General features: G+C 38.7%; 1 protein-coding gene across 2 annotated transcripts in view; it reads left to right on the plus strand.

Annotated features, from left to right (window-relative positions):
* GRIA4 (glutamate ionotropic receptor AMPA type subunit 4) overlaps positions 1-23,782 on the plus strand; it is a 359,257-nt gene that overhangs the window by 265,420 nt on the left and 70,055 nt on the right. For both annotated transcript variants that reach the window (XM_057316828.1, XM_057316827.1), the window contains exon 5: positions 11,493-11,546. In XM_057316828.1, the coding sequence (XP_057172811.1) occupies positions 11,493-11,546 (54 nt within the window). The remainder of the gene's footprint in view (positions 1-11,492; positions 11,547-23,782) is intronic.

The raw sequence follows: 23,782 nt of genomic DNA on the forward strand, positions 1-23,782 counted from the left end.
CTGGGAAATGAAACAAGAGTTTCATTCCCATATATTAATGTAACAATGAGTGCGTTGCAATGGGAACAAACCACGCACTCAAAGAAATTACTACAGCAAAGAAACCGTATCAGCACTTTCCCTCAGTGGAGCACTTGGCAGAGCTCACCGCTTTGCTTCATTATAAAGCTGCTTTTGCATATCGAGCTCGGCTCAGTCAGGAGCTGCAACAAAGTGAGGGGAGACTTAAAAGACGTGCGGTTATGTTTAAAAAGGGGAATTTTACTTCTTTAATCTTACTTTTTAGCTGAATTGATTTGAATGTGCAAATCCCATTACAGTGCACTGAGTTTGTTGTTTTCATAGAAAACAGAAACATGTTTACAGATCTCACTCAGACTAGTGCAAATGGAATTTGGTGGGAGTTAGAAGGGGGTCTCTAATTGTCTCTTAGCAACCGTTACCATGGTTGCAGGAATTCCTCATTTTCTTATAAAGTAAAAAATTTTAAAATAAAGGGAAAAGTAAAGAAAGCAAAGGATGTATGTTTTTTGAAGAGGAAGGAAAATACGCTTGTCAGAATGCTAGTACTTTTGTCTTGGAAGACTTGTGAATTCTAGGCATTGATTGTGTTCAACTAAATTTGTTTTAGTTGATGCTCCAAGAGCACTTTTTAGAATAGTTTCCATTATTGTTGTTGACACAAACATTCAAAAACTCAGTTTCTTTAAAAAAAAAGATAAAGGACAATCTGCTTATAATTTTAGAGAAATAAGTTAGTTTTTCTAGCCTTAAATAGAAAGCAGCTGCATAGACTTATCTACTGTGGTTTAGAGAAAGGCAAGTAATATTCCTCATTAAGTAGAAAATAGAGGATAACTTCATAATTTATTTCATTAGAATTTTGCATCTCTTCAAATGTTTAAAAAGCAGTGAGATTAACAAAAAGGAAGCAACACAGCCAACAGTACCTTTGAGGACACTTTTCTGAGTAAACATAAATATAACCGCCCTTTATAAAATCTGGAGTGTTTAGAGTAAACAGTAATAGAGTGTACTACCTGCCAACGAATGAAGGGAATCATCCTTTTAATCACTGTGATTTAGTTAGAAAGGTAATAGCACAAGTCCGTTCTGAATCCTCGTCATGGCTGTACACAGCCTCCCTTCCGATCACCTAGGTTTCCTCTGAGCTCCTACATACCTGGTGCCATGTTTAAGATCAGATTATGGAAAGAAATTAAAATGGTGTCATTTTTACAAAAAAAAAAAAAAGGAGTATGGTCCACATGATCACACTGGTAAATGGAAGGAAGATTGAGATTGCACATAATGAATTTTTATTTCTTTAAGGTTATTTTTTCTCCCCAGAGTTACATATACCCAATGATTATTATCTTCTTACAAGTCCAGGTTTACATCATCTCTATACTTACCCGATGTCTTTTCCTTTACAGCTACAAAATCTATACTGGAAAAATATGTTTTTAATTCTATTCTTATTATATTTAATTTTGTGGTTATTTTGACTGATTGTTATAATTTAAATTTGAAGGTCAAATATTGTAATATACATAATGACATAATAATGTAAATACCTTGCATGTAACACAAGAGAAACTCATGTTCTTGTGTCTGCCCAATCTACCCTACCATTTTCCTTTCTTACACATGGACATGATGTTCACCCATTTGCACATTTATTCAACAAACATTTATTCAGTACCTAGCAATTTCTAAGCACTGTATATAAAGTTGAATCAATTGCATTCCATCCCTTGAAGCAATTTCAAATGTAAAGGAAAAGAGAGGAACGCAAGCAAATAACGTAGCGCCGTGCAGAAAGGTGTAATAAAGACTAAAGCACATTGTTGAAAGATGAGTCAGAATTCCCCAGGAAGAAACGCAGGGACAGGGCATTCAAGGCAGATGCCAGTGAGAGAGCAGAGCCCTGGGATGGAGCCACATGTTTGGGGAAAGCAAGTGCATATGGTTGGAACATCAGGCACAGGGGAAATGAGAAGATGCTCAGGGCAAATGGCCCCATAGGGTCTACTAAGTAGTTTTATATTCCCCATAGCTTTTCAATGCCATTGGGTATTTTTAGACATGATCTGATCAGTTCGTGTTTTAAGAATGATATTTCTCATGACAACTCCGAGAATGGACTGAAAGGGGAGCAGACTGCTGACTAGTAGGAGTGTGCCACGTGAGCAGAGGTTCTTCATCTTCATTTTCCGTGTCTCATGTATCACCAGTTTTTAACTTCATTTATTTGACATCTACATAACAGCTGTTTATTTAGGGCTTATCATAGGCCAGGCAGTGCCCACGCCCCCAGAAGTGCCAGCTCCATGGGCCTGTATTTTAGTGAGGGGGACACACAGCCAACAAGTAAATATGTAATGCCAAGTAGTGATCATGAGAAACTCTTAAATGTATTTCTTAATATCTGCTTTGCCAGGCAGCATGATAGCACTTAATTTAGAGAGTCATAGTCACCATTACTTTTGTTAAGATTTTGAGAAGTTTAACTGATCTGACTGGGGTTTAAAAGAAAAGGGGGACATTTCCTTTGGCGAGTTTAACAGTATTGTTAGTTATGGATAATCGTCTTTGTAGGAATAAAATAGCTGCACAGTGAGCTTGCTGTGCACATACAACACACCGACACCAAACAGAATCTCGTTTATTAGGAACAGGCATATTATTCCTGCTTTGTTTCTCTTAGTTATGACCTTTCATTTGCTTGTTTTTTTTTTAATAATTTCTGAGCTAGTCACTTGAACAAATGTAAAGAGTATACAAAGAAGAGATTTTACTTGTGTATGAAAATAGGGTCTCTGCTTACTTCTGTGTCCTCACTCTGAATCCACATCATTGGAACATGGTTCTTGAGCGCTAAGCTAGTTGAAATACAATGAAACATAAAGCTCAACGGCCAGGAAAACATTCTCCTGAAAAAAAAGTAAAGAGAGAGTGACTCTGGGGTCATATGTCTTCTATATTTAACTAACCACAATTTTATCTGTTGAGTAGAATTACAAACAGGCAAATTTTAGAACTCATGACCAAAAAGTTACTAGCTAACGTTATTAAATAGTGAGGCACTGCCCCAAAAATTATGGACAGAACTTACTTTGAGTACGCCTCAAATGGTTTAGTTGACTTATTATTGTGGGTTAAGATGATCGACACTGCAGAGAAATAAGAAAATGCCACTAAAGCAACTAAAGTGAGAAATGTATGTGAAAGTTAAGGAAAGCAGTGAGTACAGAGTAAAGCTATAGGAAAGATGTCCTTAAGCAACCTTTTAAAACTGTTCTCTAGAGCTGCATACTCTGGCTCCTGGGATTTCGGTGTACATTAGCATATTAAAGTCTCGAAAAAATTCCTATAGCAAAGCAACCTCAAACCTTATTTAACCTGGTGTTCCCTGCAAGACTGGCCACAGAATCTCTCCCTCTCTCTCTCTGCATTTTATTTGCCTAGAAAATATGGGAAAATAAAATGTTTCCAAGAAAATAAAGGAAATTTTGAATTAAGAAAAATGAGGGAGGGAGGAATGTTCTGATGATAATATTTCAAATAAGTATGATAAGGTAAAGAAATATAAAATCAAGGGGATAGTGGTAGGAACATGGTATGTTAGCAGGAGCCCTCAGAAAGTGGCTCATACAGTTCCCTACACTGGAAAGTCATAGCATCGGAGATTCTCAGTTTGGCTGGATCTTAGAGGGCATCCATCCCATAAACAGCACCTTCACAGGGTGCTTATGCAAGCCATGTTCAAACATAGTTGACACGTAATTCATGTATCCCCTCATAATTATCTATCCCTTTGAAACATGTGACAATATGTGACATGTGAAGATAACTTTTATTCCCATCACCACCTACCCCCCCAGCACCCTCAGGTTTTCTTTGTAACCCGTGAATAGATGTTTATCTGTTGATGACATGTCTAATTAGGGACATGAAATATTCTGAGTAATAGAAAGTTAACCATTTATGGAATTACTGTTTTCAAAGAGAACACCATAAAATGTACTTAAAACTGTACTGTACATAGTTGAACCTTTAATTGATCGCTTTGAGCTTTTCATATAAGTAGAATTATCTGTTGGGTTGAGTTGGATTTACATTAAAGGTAGGCTGTGCACCTGAACTTTTAGATACATTTGTAAAGTACAAATGACACAAAACTGAATCCAAGTGACTTAAGCTTTCGTGCTGTGTGGACATATGAAGAACTTGAAACCTAAACTTGAGTGTGTTAAATGCTACCTGACCGCTCTCCATCTGTGTGGCTGTGTCCCCGTCTGCTGCAGAGTGGGGCTAGGAATACCTTGCATGATGATGTTATTCAAATAAGCAATATGTTCAGACAGGAGATTATTTGAAGAAAAGGAACTTCTGTTTCATTATGAAAAAGCTGGTTTTCTCATCAACACATTTGGCATTCATCAACTAATGTGATAAAGAATGTCACTGTCCTAAATATCTGTTATTCCTTTTCCTCTTATGAAAGACATATAAAAATTGGCCAAAAATAACTCATTTTTTTGATTGCTATGGCCTAAGGAAGGCAACAGAGTATAGTTAAAAAAAAAAAAAAGTAAAAAAAATTGTAGTCAAAACATCCGAGATGGAGTCCCAGCTTCATTACTTAATAACTGTACATATTTAATGTGTTTGTTTATGAAAAAGCAAAGGATTACCCTCCTCCACCTACATCTCATTAGAATTATTTTTTTATATTGCTTCTTACAGAATATCTCTTTAATTACAAAAGAGCATGGTGTTCACGGGCTCTTTCAAGCTATGTGTGCGTTTCACATTCATAATCACAAATTCCATAGACCCTTCTGTGCCTCTTTGTAAATATTTTCAATCGCTAAATTAAAATGCTATTAAATCAGAATGGATCTCTGTTAAGAGATGGTCATCGTTGGCATGTTGAGAATCGTAATATTAGTCAAGCTCTGTGGACGTAGAATTTTGGAACCACCCTAAAAGAGAGAAGGATACGCTCTCCACCGTGCTTTTCTGTAGCTCTCGGCAGTTACCATGATGAGAATGAGTGTCCTGAAGCAGGAGATAAACACCTGAATTTCAACGCTTAGTTTTCACTCATTGTTCTATGACCCCATTCAAACCACATCACTTACAGCACCCTCGGTGTGGAGAAGTGTGTACAAAGCAATCTACCATCTTTGTTCTGAAAGGATGAAACTGAAAACAAATTTTTAACATTTGGAATATAGTCAAAGAAAGAGACCAGTACTAAGAATGGTTGTCCTTAAGGACTTATATAAAGACAGTATGAAGGGGAAAATCATACAGGAATAAAAAGAAGGTATTAAAGATACTGATTCATTCCTATTTCCCTATATAAGAGATTAAACCTTTTCCACCAAATTTAGATACCCAAATAACAGCGTGGTATTTTATGCAACTTGAGTCTTTGACTATACACAGAGATTAGGGACTCAGAATGTGATGCATGTGCTTTACATTACAGGGATGAAAAGCTTGGGACGGCTAGCCAACAAACGTATTTTGTACCCTTATTAGTTTTCCTGCCACATTGGTCATTTCTTTTTTTGTTTGGAGACTGTCTTAGTTTGGTTCCTGCAGAAGCAGACCTTAAGACAAGGATTTATGTGTAATCAGTTGGTTTGGGAGGTGAAGAGCACACTGGAAAGACAGTGGAGAAATGCAGTCAATTAAAGGTCCATTTATCCCAAAAATTACCATGTGGGTGACCAGGGCTTAATCTCATTTGAAATTAATGTAAATTACTGGAGGATTATTGTAAATGTCATTTGGAATTAGTGCAAATAGAACACACATGTCAGAATCCTCTCTCTGGCAAGAGCGTTGGAATATTTCTGCCCCAGCTCGTGTCTGGCACGGTAGGAGGGCTGCTGGGGAGGGCAACATTCACCCCCTGGCACTTTGTACCTGTGCTCCTGCCCCTCCCCACCATGAGCAAAGTGGGCTCTGGGAACCAGAGCAGACCCAAAAGTCAGGGAAATTCGGGTGCTGGCAGTTCCAGCAGCATGCACCAAAACAGTCAGGGGAAGAGCATAGGCGGGCGGCCCGTCATGTCTCTGACAGTCACTGGCGGTACAAAGGACTTGAAGTCTGAGGACTCTACCCCAACATCTTTTACTAGAAGTCGGCAGCCCTGCTGGCAGCTTCCACGGAGAGGTCACATCACTGGTTTGAGATGCAGACATCCCTTTATGGGCAACTCTCTTCCTCTCCCTTTTCCCTAAAAATGAGTTTGTCCTAATAGAAACTTTCATAATTTCTAACATCTCCAACTATAGGAGAAAAAAAAACTACGTGTGTGTACGTGTGTGTGCATGTGCCCCTTCCACTTAAAACATCTGATGAGCGCTCTCATTCCGTCTTCTCCCTGAATCTCTTCTCACATTAAGTAGCCTCATTCCTTTGGTTCTGGGGTTCTTTATTTTCCTCTCCCCATCTGTGAATCCCACCCCCAGAAGGAAAAGTCCTGCTGTTTTCTTATGAAGCTGTAACTCTGCAGTCCATTTGCAAAAGCCCTTTGCCTTAAGTTTTTCTTTTGGTGAAACTGAGGTAAGCTAAACTAACTAAACAAGCTCAAGCTTGTGTTTTTATCTGTAATAAAATATTTTGAAGCATCCTGAAAAATCAACATTCAAGGGACATCTGGGGGTTTGGGATTTCTGTAGAAACAAAGGACAAGAGAGAGTGACAGGAAGTCTCCAACATTTACTGGGCGTCGTGTCCTCAGTACCACCAAATGCTGGACTGCTGTGTGCATACCGCAGAATTCTCTGGAACACGATAGCAGATGGGAGAGGAATTTCCAGCTGACTTATAAAATCAAAGTAAAAGGAAAACCAAAACCATTTGTATTCGGGCGTGCCGTCGCAGGCCTTTAGCTTGAAGACAGAGCTCAGTATTATGAACGTGGCTTTGTAATGATAGTTGGAGGTAATACACAGCTGCCCTCATCTAGAAAGACCCCTCAATGCTGTATTAACCATTGATACATACAGGATTCACATAAAATTGGACTGTGGGTTAAAAGCCAAACTCTCATCATCTACAAGTCTCAAATTGATCTTAATATACTGTGTTTGTCCCATTTGTATGCTAACTTCTTTATTCGTCCACTCAATCAATATTTACTTAACATCTGTTCTATCTTTCAAATTACCTTGTTCTCCCAACCAAATGATAACACTTCTTAAAATCCATGGCATTCCTTTTACTCTACTCTGCATTTCAGTCATTTCTGTTTGAGGCTTATCCCCTTAAGAGATTAATTAAACTACCCTGATAGCAGCAGCACTGGCTTACTTACATTTATAAGCCTTGAATCTCCTTACCTTAAATTTACATCATAGGACACATTTATTGAACTAAATTTATTTAAAGGTGAGGTGAAGGTGGAAAAGTGTCTGGAATTCATTCTTCCCTAATTTTAATAAAGGAGTAAAGATCTAGAAATCACAGTCATAAAGATGAGGCCATAGTTTGTTAATAAAACAATGCGGTGACTGCATCTGGCATTTACCTTATTGATATATGTAGGCCTGATTTTAGAACTGAATCATTTGACCAGCACAGCACCATAGATATTTCTAAGCAACTGTTTGTTTCCTAAAAAACAAACAAGAAAAAGTAATCAAAGGAATCAGTTAGTCCTTTTTCTTAAGCGTTTTATTCTTGTAAAGATGGGCTCCTTTGAAAGTGTATGATCAGTGGAACTTGTATATTCTTCCTAACCCATTCTTTAGAACTCTGAACAGACACTTGATCATTATTCTTTGTCCATTTTCATCCTCTGTTTCTGTTAGGAAGGTGAAAAGACTAGAGATGCAGAGTCTCTATACCACCATTTTTCTGTCTTTATGAAAGGCCAAAATTAATTATTGCAACCAAGTCCTGATCATAGGCTTTGTTTTCCCTTAACAGCTGGGCCAAACACACTTGTCCGTCACTGTAGGAGGGCTGCTGGGGAGGAGGACATTCACCCCCTGGCACTTCGGACCTGGCCTCCTGCCCCTCCCCACCATGAGCAAAGTGGGCTCTGTGAACCAGAGCAGACCCAAAAGTCAGGGAAATTCGGGCGCTGGCAGTTCCAGCAGCATGCACCGAAACGGTCAGGGGAAGAGCATAGGCGGGTGGTCCGTCGTGTCTCTGACGGTCACTGGTGGTACAGACGTGCTGCTGCTGTTACATGTTGGTATCTGTCACCTCACTCTTTTCCTTCTTTATAGGGAATAACATCAGAAATAGAGAGACACAAGGTTTGGCCCGCTTCCAAAGTCAAGTCACTCAGATGTGTTGCTTTTCAGGTTTTTGTTTGCTGGTTGTTTTCACACGAGACAGTCTGCGCTGTGGCTGAGATGATGCTAGCCATGTCAGACCACACCATGACACTGTCAGTGTCACACAACCATAAAAAATTATTTTTTAACTTAAGCAAACTACACTTTGGGGGCAGGACACTTTACTATAGAGTATTGGAGTATGCGTTGGATTTTCTTTTCTTTTCTTTTCTTTTCTTTTCTTTTCTTTTCTTTTTTTTTTTTCACCGTCTAGTGTTGGATTCTTGTTAGAGGGACCAAGATCTGGCCTTAACCCCTGGCTGGCTGTGGTCAGGCTGTGGGCGTTCAGAGGCAGTCTGTGCGGCTCATTCGTTTTTCCCCAGCGAGGATCTGGCTCAGCAAAAATGGTGTTCTCTCTTGTCCCCCAGCCAGGGAGATAACCTGTCCGATCACTGCTCCCGAGGCCCCGGTTCCCATACTGCTGATGCACACTGAGCTCTCCAAGGCCTTTTCTGCAGGGATTCTTGTCACTTCGGGTGTTTGTAGTTTCTCTAAGTCCTCGTCCCTTGAAAACGTATTACATCAGCTTTAATTTATTACAGTTCTTTGCTGGGCGATGTAGAACTGATAGTCATTTCCTTATGGAGGCACCGAGTACAGAATTTCTACTGGTTCCATGTCTTTTGAACATTTACAAGAGTTAGCTCTTTAAAATGATTTTAGGAGAAAGGAGAGGTTGTTGAGTGTGCTGCAGAGAAAGCACACGCCGAGAGCCTTGAGAGACGAGAGGCAGGATGGGTGTGGGGCTTGAGGAGGGTGCAGCCGTCCTGCCAGAGAAGCTCACAGTGAATCCGTGGGAGAGAAGTACTGAATTGTCCTGTGGCAGCGGTCCCTGCTGAGACCGGGTAGCGGAAGCCAGCGACTCTGCAAGAGCGTCGGCAGTGTCCTGAGTACCAGCCATCAGGGGTTCCTTTATCATTCTCTTTTGCACGAGCTCCACCCGAGATTCCCAGAGAATTCGAGGGCTCTGGCCCCCTCCGCCTGGACTAAATCACTCGGGTTTGAGTTACCCAGTATGATGACTAATTGGACGGTTTCCTTCCTGGACTTTATTTACAATCTCATCTACACATTGCTTGTCCTCATCTTTACGGTGAGACTGTCGAGGGATGTTCAGTTTTAGATGAACTGTGGACTAGATAAATCAGGCAACATAAAAGATAGAGACATGCTGTGTAAAACAGTGCAGATGCATGGTTCAGCTCCCTGGAGAGTAAAGAAAATTTCAGGAGCCAGGAAGGAAAAGCAACTGTGCACATGGAAGTTGCCAGATTGGGCAGCCTGACTCGGGGGTGAATGCTCACCTGTGAACAGGAACTTTGGGCTCAGCCAAGACAATAAGTTAGACCTCACATCCAATTTAAAGCCACACTCTTGAAGAGTGACACCGCAGTAACAGAGAGGACCAGAAAACCATCTACTAGCTGTATAATGGGTCATCTGAGTGTTTTCTGCCAGGGGCCAGGCTCAGTGTGGCAGGGCAGACACCTCCTGTGAGAAGTGGTCATCACAACCCTCTTTAGGCAGATTGTAAATGGAATTTGAATCTGTACCACACACTGTGAGCTGGGAATCAGTGATAGCAACATTACAGTAACTGTTAGAGGCAAACAAACATCTTTGAAGGGATGTTATCAGGGATGCTGGTAGAGAATTCTCCAGAATTGTTGAAGGGAAATCCTCATACTCAGAAAGCACAACAAATCCTGAACAATGAAAACAATACTAAGAAGTAAAAATCCAAACTCCACTGTAGTGAGTTTGCAGAGCCGCCAGGATAAAGAGGAGGCCAGAGCCATGACCAAAAAGAAACGATGAGGCGTGCAGAGACTCCATTTCACCAGTGACCCTGGGTGCAAAGCTCTGTTTTTGAGCACAGTTCGTATATTCTGGATTTTAAAAGGGTTTTCCTTTCCTTTTACACAAGTCCCCGATTTACAAAGAATTATATTTAGAGGATATTAAAACACTAAAAACTATTTAATTTTTTCTTTGATGGTGAAAGTACATGAAACTCGTATATTGTGTTGTCCCCCTTGAGGAACCAGTGAAATTACAAAACTGCTCATCAGTATCTGTCATTAGATTTTCTCTTATTGAAGGATTGTCAATTTTATAGAAAATAAGAGTTTTAACTTCTAATGCAACTTTACTTCTGTGTTAGGAATTTCTGAATTCCTAATTCCTGAAACATTCCTAAAAACATTCTTAGAAAAAACTAATGAATCTAGCAGAGAGAAAAAGTCTCTTGATGTTGTTTTGTCTTCATTCTTTTGGTTATAATAAAATACTGCTCTATCCATATGCAGGTGGGAATTAACTAAGTATTCTGTAGTATCAGAGGCATCTGAGCACAGATATTGTGCCTTAGAAAAACCGTGCTCGCTGCTCAGGACAAAAATTCAATCTACTCATAGAAAATCATTCTTTTTTTTTTTTTTTAAAGATTTTATTTATTTATTTGAGAGAGATAGAGACAGCCAGCGAGAGAGGGAACACAAGCAGGGGGAGTGGGAGAGGAAGAAGCAGGCTCACAGCGGAGGAGCCTGATATGGGGCTCCATCCCATAACGCCGGGATCACGCCCTGAGCCGAAGGCAGACACCCAACCGCTGTGCCACCCAGGTGCCCCTAGAAAATCATTCTTAAGAGTGGAAGACACCAAACAGCCTGTCATATATTTCTATAAATTATCAACAAGTTAAGGATGTCTATATTCTTTGGACCAAAATAATTTTAAGTTTCTTATGTTAGTGTATATTCTTTTTTGGAAATATATATATATATCAGCTTGTTTCATAACTATCTCCTTCTCTTTGATGGAATTATAGTGTAGTAGTTTTTTGAACAAGGTTTACTGAGTGAAGGATCATTTATACAGCATGATTGATATTAGAGTGTTGGTTTGGGGTTTTTTTGTTTTTTTGGTTTTTTTTTTTACTTTAATCACTTAATTTTTAAAGTGGCTTAGGAATTTCTTCTAGTTATAAGGAAAACTGTAACATTTTCTCATCATGTTTCCACGTGGAATTAAGCTAAAATAGTTTAAAAAATTCTATTTTTAAAAATATCCTTAAGTACAGTTAAATTGGTTTTCTCTTGTTTCCTTCTATTTTCACAGATTGTGAGTGTTGGGAAGCATGTAAAAGGCTACCATTACATCATTGCAAACTTGGTAAGAGCTCTCTATTTTCTGTTTTTCAGAAGAATTGTTCAAGTGTTCCAGATTATTTTAACTGTGCTTTAAAATAACGTTTCAGTAAATGAATAAATTACATTACTTACTAAGCTTTTTATAACTCCTAGGATAATATTTTTGTCACAGTGGTCATTATATTTCTAATGCACGATTCAGTATATGTTGATGCAGACTAGCTTGACATCTGCCAGAGCGACCATGAAAAGTAATTATGATGTTTGCCTTACTATGATATTACCTGGAAAATTAAATAATGGTCTTTTCTCTGTATAAATGATAAATGTACCACTATACGGATCAAGATTGCCAATACTTGGGATATCACAAGGGTGATCGAACTGATGACCCATGTCCTCTGATTTTTAGAAAAGCAAGATTGAAATGGTTATATAAGGAAGTCTTTTGATTGCGAGTAATCCATATTTTTTAAAATTATGTCAGCTTTTCATGTATTATATATAGATGGTTATTGAACAAGATACATACATTAGTATAAAATCCTGAAAGGCCTAAGGCAACTCCTTCCAGCATCCTTGCCAAGGCTTACCAAGTATTTCTTGTTAACTGTGCAGTGTAGAGGGAAAGCGAGCTATGCAGAGTGCCATTATCCTTGCTTCATTAGAGTGCCGTCTGCCCCAAGGGCTTGATCTCAGATGTGGTTTATTTTAGAGAAGTTAAGAATGTTTTCCCCTTTTTCTCTTTCCTACCACATATTTCTTTGATGAGGATCTTTTGCTTAAGACAGGACAAGAACCAAAGGCTGCAAAAGAGATTCAGATTTATCCATTCCCTTCTTGTAGTGAGTGGGCCATCACCCTCTGAGTCAGGAAATTTTAGTGAATGGATCACACTATGGAATTGAGATATTAAAATTCAGTAGTAGACTGTCAACTCTTCTTACATGGCGTTTCTGGAATAAAGTATGATTTCGCTACTTCACGGATTATCGTGAAAATACTGAGAAATTTTGACTTATTTTTTCCATTCATTTTAGTAGGCCCATAGTCTGGATGTTTGAATATATTTTATCAAAGTATAATTCTTAAAGCTAATATATTCTGATATTCGTCATTCTAAGAGAAAAAAATTCTTACGTTTATGGAATGTGTACATTCACAATGACATTATACAAGGAGAGTCTAGCAAATAAAGGTTTTGATATCCCTTCTTCCCAAAGAAATTCAGAGGGGAAAAAAATTCAATACATTGTAGACTGTCATGCCAGAAAGGAATTGCTGACATTGACAAATGAGTATAAAATGGGGTCATATGTCCTAATGGCTATCATAGGCTGTCTTAAACAGCCTTAGTAGATGGGAGCATATTTAAGATATCTATGTAATTACTAAATAACACTATTTGAAGTAGAAAAAAAAATATTTGTTACATTAGGGCATATAATTGTCACATAATCAAGGAGCACCTGGGTCACTCGGTTGAGTGTCCTACTCTTGATATCAGCTCGGGTTGAGATCTTGGGCTTGTGGGATCAGACCATGCATCGGGCTCTGTGCTCGGCACTGAGGCTCTTGTCCCTCTCTCTCTCTGCTCCCCCTCTCTTTCTGTCTCTCTCTTGCGCGTGTGCGCGTTCTCTTTCTTTCTCTCTCTCAAAGAAATAAACAAAATCTTTAAGAGAAAAAAATAACCAATCTTTTACCATAAGTATTTGATATCACTGTAATACATGATTAGGTCAGTAACTTTTGCATATCTGCATTATAATATATTGTATTAATTGCGCTTTCTCAACTTACTCACTTATCCCTAAATAACTATGATTTCTAAAACCAGAATGAATTTTCTTTCATTGAGCCAATCAACAGCTATTTCTTTTTTTTTTTTTAAGATTATTTATTTATTTGACAGAGAGAGAGACAGACAGCGAGAGAGGGAACACAAGCAGGGGGAGTGAGAGAGGAAGAAGCAGGCTCCCAGTGGAGCAGGGAGCCCAATGCGGGGCTCGATCCCAGGGCCCTGGGATCACGCCCTGATTCGAAGGCAGACGCTTAATGACTGAGCCCCTCAACAGCTATTTCTTGAGAACTCTTGCATTGCATAAGATTCCCAAATAGGAAGTAAATCCATTATCAAAAGAAAGATTATATTAATATAGTTAATGCTGAAAGACTGATTTCCTCCTAAGATCGGGAACAGACAAGGATGCCCCCTCATCATTTATGTTGAACATTGTACTGAAGCTTCTAGCAAGACAAAGAAATAAAAGGCATTCAGATTGGGGGGGGGGAAAAAGATTTTGTGAATAGAAAATCCTAAGGAATCTAATAAAAAAATCTAATCTGAGAACTAGTAAGTAGATTCAGCAGGGTTTCAGGATATAAGGTCAATATAAAAAAATTTCTGTACACTAGTAACTAACATTCTGAGACTGAAGTGAAGAGAATAATTCCGTTTATAACTTCCAATTACAGTTTACAATGAATGGGAAACAGCTACTGAACCAATTCAGCAGGACTGTTTAGTTGGAGGAACCTAGATGGTGAGATAAGAAGCTCCTGAACTTCCCTCCTCCCCCATATACACACACAGAGTCGTCCCTCTGAGAGAAAATCAGAAACTAGCTCAGTGACTCCTACACATCAGGCAACTAAGAAAATAACCCACATTGAAATGGGAGGAAAGGCTGAGACACACTCTTTCCATAAAACCTATACCCAGCACAGTGCCATACAATCAGGAGGGCATCCCCAACTCCCAGCTTCTCCATGAGCATCATAGGTATTGGACCATATATTTAGCAGCCCAGTTTTAAGGCAGTCACTCAAGAGACTGGCCCCCAAAACACCCACCTCTGACCCACAGGACTATAGGAACCATTCCTAATGGGCTCAAGAGCATTCACTGTTAACTATCCCCGCAGGCCTTATTAGCACAGACAGAGCAGGCAAAAATGCCCATCTCTAGTCTTTCCCTGAAAGGAAATTGACTACCTACTTTACAATCTGCTGCTGAGAGTCCATATGCAAGAATCTGGCCGCATGCATTAAGGAGCTGGCTACATTTCCCTATGGAGCCCAGGGGAGCTGGTGGGCATTTCTGTCACCTTCTCCCTCTGGCTCATTCCCCCTATAAAACCAGGTCATCAGCCTGTCTCTAGAAGAAAATTGTACACATGCCTGGTGCCCTACCATTTACTGTTGCCACTCAAGGGATGACTGGATCTGATAGCCGATGAAGCTTGCACTTACAAATCCCATAGGACTGTAGCGAACAATGAGGCAGTTCTTAACAGGTATGCATGAGAGTACTCACCCAGATATCCCCCCAGGACTCAATGTAGAGGGAACTGGCAAGTCTTTCCCTGAAATGGGTTTGACTATATATTTCAAAAGCTGCTTCCTGAAAATCACTTTTACAGTCAGCCTGCATCTAGATGCTGACTGTGATCCTTTCCTTTGGGACACTGTCAGGTCCCTCAACTACTAGGAGCCACTAAAAAAAAAGAAGACTGTTTGAGTAATCACATAGATTTAAGAGACAGCCAACAGTTTAGCCCATGCTGATTTGATGAGGCTCATCTCCTATATGACACCAGAGTCATAGACTGGCAGCAGTGTCAAGACTGACACCAGTGTCAAGACTGGCAGAGGTGTCTTATTTAATGTGTATTATCTAATGTGCAGAAACCAACCAGCAGGGGCGCCTGGGTGGCACAGCGGTTAAGCATCTGCCTTCGGCTCAGGGCGTGATCCCGGTGTTATGGGATCGAGCCCCACATCAGGCTCCTCCGCTATGAGCCTGCTTCTTCCTCTCCCACTCCTCCTGCTTGTGTTCCCTCTCTCACTGGCTGTCTCTATCTCTGTTGAATAAATAAATAAAATCTTAAAAAAAAAAAAAAAAAAAAGAAACCAACCAGCAAAGTGAAGAAACAGGGAAATACATTCCAAACAAAAGAACAAAATAAATCTCCAGAAACCAATCTTAATGAAATGGAAATAAGAGATTTACACAATATAGTTCAAAATAACAGTCATAAAGATGCTTGTCGAGGTCAGGAGAGCAAGGCATTAACAAAGTAAGCATTTCAACAAATAGTTAGAAAATATTTTTAAAAATACCAAACAGAAATCACAGAGCTGAAGAATACAATAACTAACTACAAAATTCAGTGGAGGTGTTTAACAGCAGACTAGGTGGAAACAGAAGAGGTGGAAAGAAAGATCAGCTAATGTGAAGACAAGGCAGTGGAATCTACCCAATCAGAGAAGCAAAAAGAAAGAAAGAAAAAAAAAAAAAGAACAAAAGGAGTGAAGATAGCTTAAGGGACTTAGAATACACCATCATGGAACAAACAGATATTTCTTCAAAGAAATAATGGCTGAAAACTTCCCTAACCTAGGGAAAGCCATAAAATTCAATTCTAGGAAGACCAAAAAATACCAGATAAGCTGCATCTTAAGAGATACACACCAAGACACATTACAGTTAATCATAAAGACAGAGAGCATCTTAAAAGCAGCAAGAGGAAAATAACTTGTTATGTACAAGGGAAGTACCACAGGAGTATCAGCAGAAGCTTTACAAGCAAGAGGAAGTGGGATGATGTATTCAAAATGCTGATAGGAAAAAAAAGCTGCTAACCAAGAATACTCTACCTGGCAAAGTTGTCCTTGAGAACTGAAGGAGAGATAAAGACAAGCAGAGACGAAGAGTTGATCATGAGTGCTTTTATGAGGAATGTTAATGTGTCAAGCTGAAATAAGAAGACATAGATTAGTAACACAAAAACATATGAAAGTATAAAACCCACTGCTAACTGTAAGTATATAGAAAAATTCAGAATACTCCAATATTGTCAGAGTAGTGGGTAAATAACTTCTAACTCTAACATAAAGGTTAAAAACTAAAATTAGAAATAATTATAACTACAATAATTTCTTAATGTATACACAATATAAAAAGATGTAAATTGTGACATCAAAAACAAAATGTGGGAAGAAATGTGTAGAACTGTAGAGCTTTTGTATGCATTCAGTTTAGTTGTTACCAGCTTAAAGTAGACTGTTACAGCTGGAAGATGTTTTTTTAAATCCTCATGGTAACCACAAAGCAAAAACTTACAGAAGAAACACAAAACATGAAGAGAAAGGAATGAAAACATACCACCTCCGAAAATCATCAAATCATGAAAGAAGAGAGCAAGAGAGGAAGAAAGGAACAAAGGAATTACAAATCAGCTAGAAAACAATTCACAAAATGTCAATAGTAAATCTATTCCTACCAACATCTATTTAAATATAAATGGACTATATTCTCCAGTCAAAAAACTTAGAGTGGCTGAATGAATTTAAAAAAGAAGGAAAGAAAGGAAAGAAAGATCTAACTCTGTGCTGCCTACAGAGACTCATTTCAGCTTTAAGGATACAAACAGATTGAAAGTGAAAGGGATAAAGACCAAATGGAAACTGAGGGAAGAAGAAGTAGCTATAGTTATATCAGACAAATTGACTTGAAACCAGAAACTATAACAAAGGATAAAGAATATCATTTTTAATGATAAAGGCATTAATTCATCAACAAAATACAATATTTGTAAATACTTTTGCACCCAACAGCAGAACACCTAAATATATAATAAAGCAAATAGTAACAAATCTGAAAAGAGAAATAGATAGCAACCCAGAAATAGTAGGGAATTTCAATACCCCGTTTTCCTCTCTTTTTTTAAATTAAATTCAAGTTAGTTAACATATAGTGTATTATTAGTTACAGGGTAGAGTTTAGTGATTTATCGGTTGCATAGAACACCCAGTGCTCATTACATCAAGTGCCCTCCTTAATGCCCATCACCCCAGTTACCCCATCCCCCCACCCACTTCCCCTCCAGCAACCCTCAGTTTATTCCCTATAGTTAAAAGTCTCTTATGGTTTGCCTCTCTCTGTTTTTATCTTATATTATTTTTCCTTCCCTTCCCCTATGTTCATCTGTTTTGTTTCTTAAATTCCACATATGAGTGAAACCATATAGTATTTGTCTTTCTCTGATTGACTTATTTCACTTAGCATAATAGACTCTAGTTCCATTCACATCATTCCAAATGGCAAGATTTCGTTCTTTTTGATAGCTGGAAAAGAGTCCATTACACACACACACACACACACACACACACACACACACACACCACATCTTCTTTATCCATTCAAGTGTCATGGACATCTGGGCTCTTTTCATAGTTTGGCTGTTGTGGACATTGCTGCTGTAAACAATGTAGTGCATGTGCTCTTTTGAAGCTCTGTTTTTGTATTCTTTAGATAAATTCCTAGTAGTGCAGTTGCTGGGTCATAGCGTAGTTCTATTTTTAGCTTTTTGAGGACCCTCCATACTGTTTTCCAGAGTGGCTGTACCAATTGGCCTTTCCACCACAGTGTAAGAGGGTTCCTCTTTCTCTACATCCTCACCAATATCTGTTGTTTCCTGAGTTGTTAATTTTAGCCATCGGATTGGTGTCAAGTGGTATCTCATTGTGGTTTTGAATTGTATTTCCCTGATGCCGAGTGATGTGGAGCATTTTTTCATGTGTCTGTTGGCCATTTGGATGTCTTCTTTGGAGAAATACCTGTTCATGTCTTCTGCCCATTTCTTGACTGGATTTTTTGTTTCAATACCCCATTTTCATTAATGGCTAGATCGTTGATGCAGAATATTCAACAAGGAGACAGATTTAAACTGTCTGTTGGACCAAACAGGCCTAACAGACCGTTACAGAGTATTCCATTTAACAGGAACAGAATATACATTCTTTTCAAGCACATATAGATCATCCTGCAGGATAGATCATATGTTAGGCCACAAAACAAGTCTTCGTCAATTTAAGAAGACTGAAATTATATCATGCATCCTTTCTAACCACATAGATATGAAGCTAGAAAGCAATTAGCAGAAGAAAATTCAAAAATCTACAAATCTATGGAGATTAAACAAATGCTCCTGAACAACCAGTGGCTTAAGTAAGAAATTAAAAGAGAAATAGAAAAGTGCCTTGAGACAAGTGAAAATGGAAACATAACATACCAGAACATGTGGAATGGAGCAAAAGCAGGTATGAGAAGGAAGTTTATAGTGATAAATGCCTGCATTAAGAAAAAGAGAGATCAAATAAACAATCTAATTTTATACCTTAAGGAACTAGAAAAAGAAGAACAAACTAAGCTCAAAGTTAGTAGAAGAAAGGAAAAAACAAAGGTCAGAGTGAACATAAATGAAATAGAGACTAAAAAGACAATGGATCAATGAAATTGAAAGCTTGATTCTATGAGAAGATAAACTCAACAAATCTTTAGCTAGACTAAGAAAAAGGAAAGAACACTTAAATAAAATAGGAAATGTAAGAAGATACATTACAACTCATATGATACAAATACAAAGGATTGTAAGAAAGTGCTATAAACAATTATACACCAACACATTAGAAGAACACTAGAAGAACCGGATAAGGGGCACCTGGGTGGCACAGCGGTTGGGCGTTTGCCTTGGGCTCAGGGCGTGATCCCGGCATTATGGGATCGAGCCCCACATCAGGCTCCTCCACTATGAGCCTGCTTCTTCCTCCCCCGCCCCCACTTGTGTTCTCTCTCTCGCTGGCTGTCTCTATCTCTGTCGAATAAATAAATAAAATCTTAAAAAAAAAAAAACCGAATAAATTCCAAAAAGTACACAACCTACTATGCATGAATTATGATGAAAAAGAAAGACCAATTAACAAGCAAGGAGTTTGAATCAGTAATCAAAACACTCCCACCAAAAACGTCTAGGACCAGGTGCCTTCATGGGAAAATTCTACCAAACATTAAAAGAAGAATTAATACCAATCCTTTTGAAATTATTCCAGTAAATAGAAGAGGAGGGAAAACTTCCAAAACCATTTTAAAAACCCAGTGTGACATTGATACCAAAGTCAGACAGGGACACTACCCAAAAAAAGTAAATTAAAGCCTCATGTTCCTGATGAATGTAGACGCAGAAATCCTCAACTGAATATTAGCAGATCAAATTAAACAGTATGTTAAAATGATCATACCAAGGTCATACCAATGTCAAGAGTGATTTATCTCAGAGACGCAAAGATGGCTCAAAATCCACAACTTAGTCACCATGATACAAAAAGGATAAAAACCAGATGATCATCTCATTAGATGCAGAAAAAGTGTTTGACAAAATTCAACATCATCTCATGATAAAAACAGGGTATAGAAGGCACATACCCCAACATAACAAAAGCCATGTATGACAAGCCCATATCTAACATCATACCCAATGTTGAAAGCTGTAAAATCTTTTCCTCTGAAGTTGGGAACAAGACAAGGATGTCCATTCTCACCACTGTTTTCCAATGTAGTACTGGTTGTCCCAGCCAGAGCAATTAAGCAAGAAAAGAAATAAAAGACATTCAAATTGGAAAGGAAGATGTAGATGATACAATATTTATATATAGAAAGCCTTAATGATTCCACCAAAAAACTATTAGAATAAATGACTTTATTAAAGTTGTAGAGTACAAAATCAATATGTAAAATTCAGCTGTGTTTCTATACAATAACAACAAACTATCAGAAAGAGAAATTAAGAAAACAGTCTTGTTTATAAAAGCTTCAGAAACAATCTAAGTACTTAGGAATAAATTAACCAAGGAGGTGAAAGATCTGCACAGTGAAAACTCTAAGACACAGATGAAAGAAGATACAGATAAATGGAAAAATATTGTGTGTTCATAGAATGGAAGTATTGTTAAAATTTCCATACTACCCAAAGCAGTCTACAGATTGAATACAATCCCTATCAAGATTAAAATAGCATATTTCACAGAAATAGAAAAAACAATCCTGAAGTTTGTATGGACCCCAAATGGCTAAAGCAATCTTAAGAAAGAAGAACAAAGCTGGAGGCGTCACACTTCATCTCCCCTCCTCCAGCAGTCAGAGTATTTAAATATGGTCACCAGGAGTAACAGGAAACTGTTGACATTGTTGCACCTGCAAGGCGAATTCTTAAAATCTTACTCTCATTTAGATTTCTAATTTTTTTAAATATATTCACTTCACATCTAGGAGAACACCTGGCTCTTTCATGAAGTAGTATACAATTATGGAATGATCAGGGTATGTCATTAAAGATTAACCACAGCTCTTGCTTACCTGTCCCTACCTCACCACACACAAACGCACTGACATGCACACACCATCCATGCCTCATTTAGAAGGTAAGGAAGTTAAGATACAGAGAGTAAAGTGATTTGTCCACATGTAGGCATCTGGTTGATGTCAGAATGGGGACTAGAACTCAGCTCCCCATATTTGCAGACTAGCATGTTTTTACTCATGGGCAATGATCCCACTCAAGACTTCATGAACTTGAAGACATTGTTTTACTTTTTTCTTTGTGCTTACTGTATTTTTAACTTTTCTGCATTGAGCATGTCTGAGTCCACCATCTAAATACTTGATCACCAAAAACGGATACTTTAAGTCAATTTCTTAACAACCTGGTTTTTAAAAGATGTTAAAAGGAAGCCTCTCCCATTCTACTTGGAAGCCCTTCTGTTAACCGTATGAGACCTGTCTCAATATGATTTAATCGTCCTTTGAGCCCGAAAAGCAAAACAGCAGAAATGTAATCCGAATTAGACACACCCTAAAGGACAAGCATTTATTAAGCGCCTGTGACGTGAGGGACCTACAGATTTACATCAATAGCGGGATATCTGAAGTCCTGCCATTTATTAATTTCTTTTTGCTTCTTTACCTCCAGAGGATGTATGAACTATCAATAGAAATTAAAAGGAAAACCAAGTTGGAAGTCAGTCTTTCCTTAGGATGTCAGTATATTATAGAGAGAGACTATATATACTGTTTACTTTCTCTCTCTCTCTCTCTCTCTCTCTCTCTCTCTCTCACACACACACACACACACACACACACACACACACTGTGAGTTACAGTTTTCCAACAGTGTCTCTGGAACCTTGGTTTCACGATACTCTCTTGGTAAAAACTGAAGCTCAGTAGGCACCAAGGTAGCAACTTCCAAGAAAATGACTTCATAGCCTAGATCCTATCACTTTTCTAGATAAAACTATTCTAAAGTGTGTGAAAGGAAAAATATTGCCTGTACTCAGACATACTAGAGTTAACTGAGCCAGCCACCACTCAGTCGGGTCAGAGCTGAAAGACGCTTACAGTCCGATGTGGTGGTAGTTTTTCCTTTACCTTCAGCATAGCAGGATGGAATCAGAGAAACGTGGACTGTTACTTATCAGTGAGACTTGACATCAGACGGTTTTTCCGAAGGCCGCAGTTTTGCCTGTGTGTCTTGCAGCTGTGGGAGACACTGTGGAAGAAAGCATGGCAGGTCTTCTGTTTCAGCCACTAGTGAAAGAAACTAATGATGTCATCAATTAGCAACTAATGCAATAGTTGAATCGCTGTGGCCTGTAGAAAACTCGAATTTTTTTTTGCCTGCCCGTGAGTCTACCCTATCTTCTCATAGAAGCAAACAAATGTTCAGCTGACATTTTACTAGCTAGAGATTGATGGACAGTGCTTTTCCCATTTCAAAAACATAGATGTGCTTTCCGGTGTCTAGTTTCTTTCCCAGTGAAATGAGAAAGTTACTGATGAGCTGTCAAATTAGCTGGCACAAAATAGGCAGGAGATAAATATTTGTTGAGGGAATTAATTAATAACAGCTATCATTTACTGAATTCAGACCAGATGTGCTAGTGACTTTAGCATTGTTATTCTCGTTTTGCACATGGGAACCCTTCAGCCAGAAAGTTACAGAGGTGGATTCAGGGCGTGGATAGTTTTCGACAGTATCACCCTCTCTCTCCTAGGGACATTGTTGATAAATACCAAATTAAAAACACGCATACTTGGGTAAGAATCCATAGGAGCATAGGGCGAAAAAGACCAATGCAAGAGCCATCTTGGTTCTACCACGTTTTGCTGCATGATCTTCAGTAGTTTTTCTTTAACCTGCTGAGCCTTGATTTCCTCATTTGTAAAATAAGTCTAATAACAGGGTGTATCTCACATCTCGTTAGGAGAACCAGACTAGATCATCTGTGTCAAGTGCTCAGCACAGTGCCCAACACACAGGAAACCCACCATCAGTATTAGCTGTAAATACACACCCCTGGGGTTTCCCATAGCAACTTCGCTTAGTTGTCAATAGACTGCTCTGTTTCTTCTTAGATAGCCAAACAGCAGTGTACGTATATAACCTGCTTTGTTATTAACAAAAACACAGAAGTTTCCGAAATTGAGGCTGAGACACACTGCGGCAGAGGCAACACCAGGTCCCGGTCTTCTCCCCGGTTGTTGCGCCGATTCCTGTGCTAATGGCAGCATCACAGTTGCATAGTTTACTTTCACCAAAAAAATAGAAAAACAAAACACTTTCCCTTAGTTCACTCATACAATTGAATCAAATTCACATACCAAAAAAAAACCTTGGGGCACCTGGCGGGCTTGTTGGTGAATCGTCTGCCTTTGAGTCAGGTCATGGTCTCGGGGTCCTGGGATCGAGCCCCGTGTCATTGAGCTCCCTGATCTGTGGGGAGTCTGCTTCTCCCTCTGCCCCCACCCCACTTGTTCTCTGTCTCAAATAAATAAATAAAATCTTTTAAAAAATAAAAAATATATATATATATTTTTTAATTTTACTAACTACTAAGAGAAAACAAACAAGAAAAAGCAACTACAGATACTAGAAACTCATGACCATGTGCGCCCATGTGTTTGTGTTGGGGGGGGTTACTTTTCTCTGAGCCAATACCTTCGGTTTTATTAATTCACTTACCTAATAGGTGTTTTTTTCCCTCTTCTTGTAATTGCCCATGTTTTACATTTTGTATTGAGTGTTTATTTTTGTAAGACACCTTAAATACTTGGCAGGAATAAAACAGGCCAGGTATTAAAAAAATTAAATGAGAGAGAGAGATAGATAGACAGACAGATAGATAGATAGAAAGGGGAAGGGGAAAATAACTTTCCAAAACTTTTGCAACTCATGTAACTACCCGTGGACCAAGACAGAACACTCTTCCCACAGCCCACCTGGTGAACACCATCTTGTTTCCCACTACACAGAAGCACAGAAGTCCACGAATAGCCTGCCTTGCTGTCTTCTCTTCCATTACCATGTCCCAGGGATTGAGGGTTGTAGTGATTCATATAATCAAAGTTTTTACCCTCCT

Source organism: Ursus arctos, unplaced genomic scaffold (genome assembly GCF_023065955.2).
Source record: "Ursus arctos isolate Adak ecotype North America unplaced genomic scaffold, UrsArc2.0 scaffold_22, whole genome shotgun sequence".
In the NCBI taxonomy this organism is placed as follows: domain Eukaryota; kingdom Metazoa; phylum Chordata; class Mammalia; order Carnivora; family Ursidae; genus Ursus; species Ursus arctos.